Below are 4,006 nucleotides of genomic sequence, written 5' to 3' on the forward strand. Positions count from 1 at the left end.
TTTTAATATTTGGTTTCAAATATAAAACACATACACCCACTGTACAGGATGGGCTGGCATGGCCAGATAAATTAAACTATTTTTTCTGGATCTTTTAATAATAGACATATCAAAATCTATGTCATTGTGGTAAAAAAAAGAAAAACAAACCTAAGGAGATCTTAGGCTGCAATAAATGAGACTGTTGCTTTTGTTTTGTTTTGTTTTTGTTTTTGTTTTCTGGTAAAATGTATTTTTTTGTTTTTTTTTTATTTAGTATTTTATTTTTACCCACTTACATGTAAAAACAATTTTTAACATTCATTTTTAAAATTATAAGTTCCAAGTTTTCTCCCATCCTCCCCCACCATTCTACCTGATTGAGGAGACAAGCAATTTTATATAGATTATACATGTGTAGTCATGCAAACCATATCCAAAATAGTCATGTTGTGAAGGAAAACAAAGACAAAAAACAAACCTCAGGAAAAATACAGTTAAAAAAGTATGCTTCAATTTGTATTCAGATGTCATCAGTTATTTTTCTGGGGACAGATAGCATTTTTTCATCATAAGTCCTTCAGAGTTGTCTTGGATTGCTGTCTTGCTGAGAATAACTAAGTCATTCACAGTTTGATCACCTTATAATTTTGCTGTTAATCTGTACGCAGCACATTTCACTATGTATCAGCCTATGTAAATCTTTCTAGATTTTTCTGAGAGAATCTTGCTCAGCATTTCTTATAGTACATTAGCATTCTCTCATAATCATATACCACAACTTGGTCAGTTATTCCCCAATAGATAGGCATTCCCTCAATTTCTAACTCTGTGTCCCCAGAAAAGATTTGCTATGAAAATTTTTGTACATGTAGCTCCCTTTCCTTTTTGTTTTTTCTCTCTTTGGGGATACTGACCTACTAGTGGTATTGCTAGGTCAAAAGGTATACATGGTTTTATAGCCCTTTGAACATAATTACAAATTGTTCTACAGAATAATTGAATAAGTTCACAACTCTGACAACAATGCATTAATGTGCCATGTTTCCCACATCCTCTCCAACATTTGTGATTCACCTTTTGAGTCCTAGTAGCCAATCTAATAGATATGAGGTATATATCTCAGAATTGTTTTAATTTCAGTTTCTTCAATCAATACTGAGGTAGATTGTTTTTTTGTATGGTTATAGATAGCTTTGATTACTTCAACAGAAAACTAATCATAACTTTGTTCATTTACCAAAGGAGAAAAGGCTTTTTTTTTTTTATAAATTGGACTCAGTTATCTATGTGTTTGAGAAATGAGGCCTTTATCAGAGGAACTTGCTTCAATTTTTTTTCACAGCTACTATTGCTAAATGTATTTCCCTCCATGCTATCCCCCCCCTCATTTATTCTTTTTTCTCTCCCTCCTTTCACCTTGTACCTCCTCAAAAATGTTTTTTCTTCTATCTCCTCCCCCAATCTTCCATTATCTTATCCTCTTTCCCTTCTAATTTCCTGTAGAGTAAGATAGATTTCTATACCCAATTGAGTGTGTATGTTATTCTCTCTTTAAGCTAATTTTGATGACAGCAAATTTCACCCATTCCCCTTGGCTCCCCCTGTAAAAGTTTCTTCCTCTCCACTGCAATTTTTTTGTTTCTTTTATATGAGATAATTTATCACATTCTGGGATGGAGCCAAGATGGCCTGGTGAAAACAGTGTCTTACCAGAACTCTCTCACAAATTCTGTCACATACCTCTAAAAAAGTGAATCTGAGCAGATTTGAGAGATTTAGAGGGCAATAGTAGACTTAGTGTGGCAAATTTGCAAGCTAAGAGGGTCCACAGCATTGGCAGGATGGACCTATAGGGTGGGAGAGTGTAAATCAAGTGGACCTGTACCAGACCATACCAAAGCAGGAGCAGCTGTGGAACTCAGCCGATGATTCAGGCTGGGAGAATGCTGGGTACATAAAACTGATGGTCATCTCCAGGCCTCCCAGCCCAGGAAAGGAGTCTGTCAGAGCTACGAGAGGCCACAGTGCAGTGCCTGCGGCTGTGAGAGTAACAACTCCTGAGTCTTGCAGCCCACAGTTCAAAGGTTTGAAATTCACCTTCTTGAACTTCTGGGAGCCATAGTGACCAGGTTAAATGGCTTTCATCCTTCCCTTCCTCACCCAGATAATACTCTCTTGGGAGAAACCCTGAAATAGAGGAGTCAGAAGTGGGGCTTCAGTAGCCAAACAGTGGGAGTTCCTGAGCCCCAAGGGGGTGGAGCCAGGAAGGGTCAACACCAGGAACCCAGTGGTGCTTTCACACAGCCAGGCAAAGGGGTGGGCACCAAAGCAGACAACGGCTGATACAGCCCATGCTGTAGCTCAGCCCTAGGGGAAGAGGAGATGTCCAGTAGCCAGACCATCCCTTCCCACACCTCATGAAACCTGAGGCCATAGCACACAAAGTCGGTAATTAGGCCCACAGTTCCCAGCATAGGAAACTTGAGAGAGATCCCCCTAAGGCCCAGAATCAGAGATCCACATTAAAGCCAGGAAAAGATACCCAACATGAAGAAATAGTCTAGAAAACCAAGGGGTATTGATTCTTTTTTATGGAGACAGGGAAGATCAAAATACCAATTCAGAAAAGGACAACATTGACATTAAACTGACATCAGAAATCCCAAAAGGGAAAATGAAATGGTCTCAAGCCCAAAAAAGAATTTTTGGAAGAAGCCAAGGAGGATTTTAAAAACCAAATTAGAAAGGTAAAACAAAAAAATGGAAAAAAGAATTCCCTGATGAGAGCAAATCTTTAAAAAGTAAAATTGGTGAAATGGCTAAGGAGATTCAGAATCTAATTAGAGAGAATGATTCCCTGAAAAGAAAAATTAACCAAATGGAAAAGGAGGCTCAGAAGCAAAATGAATATAACAATTCACTAAAAATTAAAATTGGGCAACTAGAAACTAATGACTCTATGACACATCAAGAGTCAGTCAAACAGCTACTTCTAGTGAACACCAAATGGTGGACGACGCCAGTGCTGCAGGAGGTGCAGGAGGCCCCGGGGGCCCTGGAGTTGGAGGGCGGGCTGGCTTCCATGGCGGCTTCGGCAGTGGGGGCCAAGGTCAAGGCCGAGGATGGGGCCATGGAGCTCGGGGAGGAAAGGCCGAAGACAAGGAGTGGGTTCCTGTCACTAAGCTGGGCCGCCTAGTCAAGGACATGAAGATCAAGTCTTTGAAAAAGATCTATCTTTTCTCACTCCATATCAAGGAGTCTGAGATCATAGATTTCTTCCTGGGATCTTCATTGAAAGATGAGGTTCTGAAGATCATGCCTGTTCAGAAACAAACTAGAGCTGGACCATGTACTAGGTTCAAGGATTTTGTGGCCATCGGTGACTACAATGGCCATGTTGGTCCGGGTGTCAAGTGCTCCAAGGAAGTGGCCACAGCTATTCGTGGTGCTAGCATTCTGGCCAAGCTGTCCATTGTTCCTGTGAGATGTGGTTTTTGGGGGAACAAGATTGGCAAGCCTCACACAGTGCCCTGCAAGGTCACTGGGCAATGTGGATCTGTTCTGGTGCACCTGATCCCCGCTTTTAGAGGTACTGGCATTGTCTCAGCTCCTGTGCCTAAGAAACTCCTGATGATGGCTGGAATTGATGACTCCTATACTTCTGCAAGAGGCTGTACTGCCACTCTGGGCAACTTTGCTAAGCTACCTTTGATGCCATCTCCAAAACATACAGCTATCTAACCCCAGACCTGTGGAAGGAGACTATGTTCACTAAGTCTCCCTATCAGGAATTCACCAAAACTCTTGTGAAGACTCACACTCGAGTGTCTGTCCAGAGGACCCAGGCAGCTGCTGTGGCAACCACATAGATGTTTTTTTTTTTTTTTTATAAACAATAAACTGAACTATGCCTGCTAAAAAGAAAAAAAAAAAAGAGTCCGTCAAACAACTCTAAAGAATGAATAAATAGAAGAAAATGTGAAATATCTGATTGGAAAAACAACTGACCTGGAAAATAGATCAG

The 4,006-nt window shown here is 40.5% G+C and overlaps 1 protein-coding gene across 1 annotated transcript; it reads left to right on the forward strand.

Moving 5' to 3' along the window:
* The first annotated feature begins 2,988 nt into the window (after positions 1–2,988).
* Positions 2,989–3,723, forward strand: LOC118836941 (40S ribosomal protein S2-like). The gene has a single exon (XM_036744028.1). It carries the CDS (start codon positions 2,989–2,991, stop codon positions 3,721–3,723), a length of 735 nt encoding a protein of 244 aa, XP_036599923.1.
* Positions 3,724–4,006: the final 283 nt, after the last annotated feature.

Source organism: Trichosurus vulpecula, chromosome 2 (assembly GCF_011100635.1).
Source record: "Trichosurus vulpecula isolate mTriVul1 chromosome 2, mTriVul1.pri, whole genome shotgun sequence".
NCBI classification, from domain to species: Eukaryota; Metazoa; Chordata; class Mammalia; order Diprotodontia; family Phalangeridae; genus Trichosurus; species Trichosurus vulpecula.

Coding starts and splice junctions, on each gene's coding strand:
- LOC118836941 (XM_036744028.1), top strand. CDS start 2,989: ATGGTGGACGACGCCAGTGCTGCAGGAGGTGCAGGAGGCCCCGGGGGC.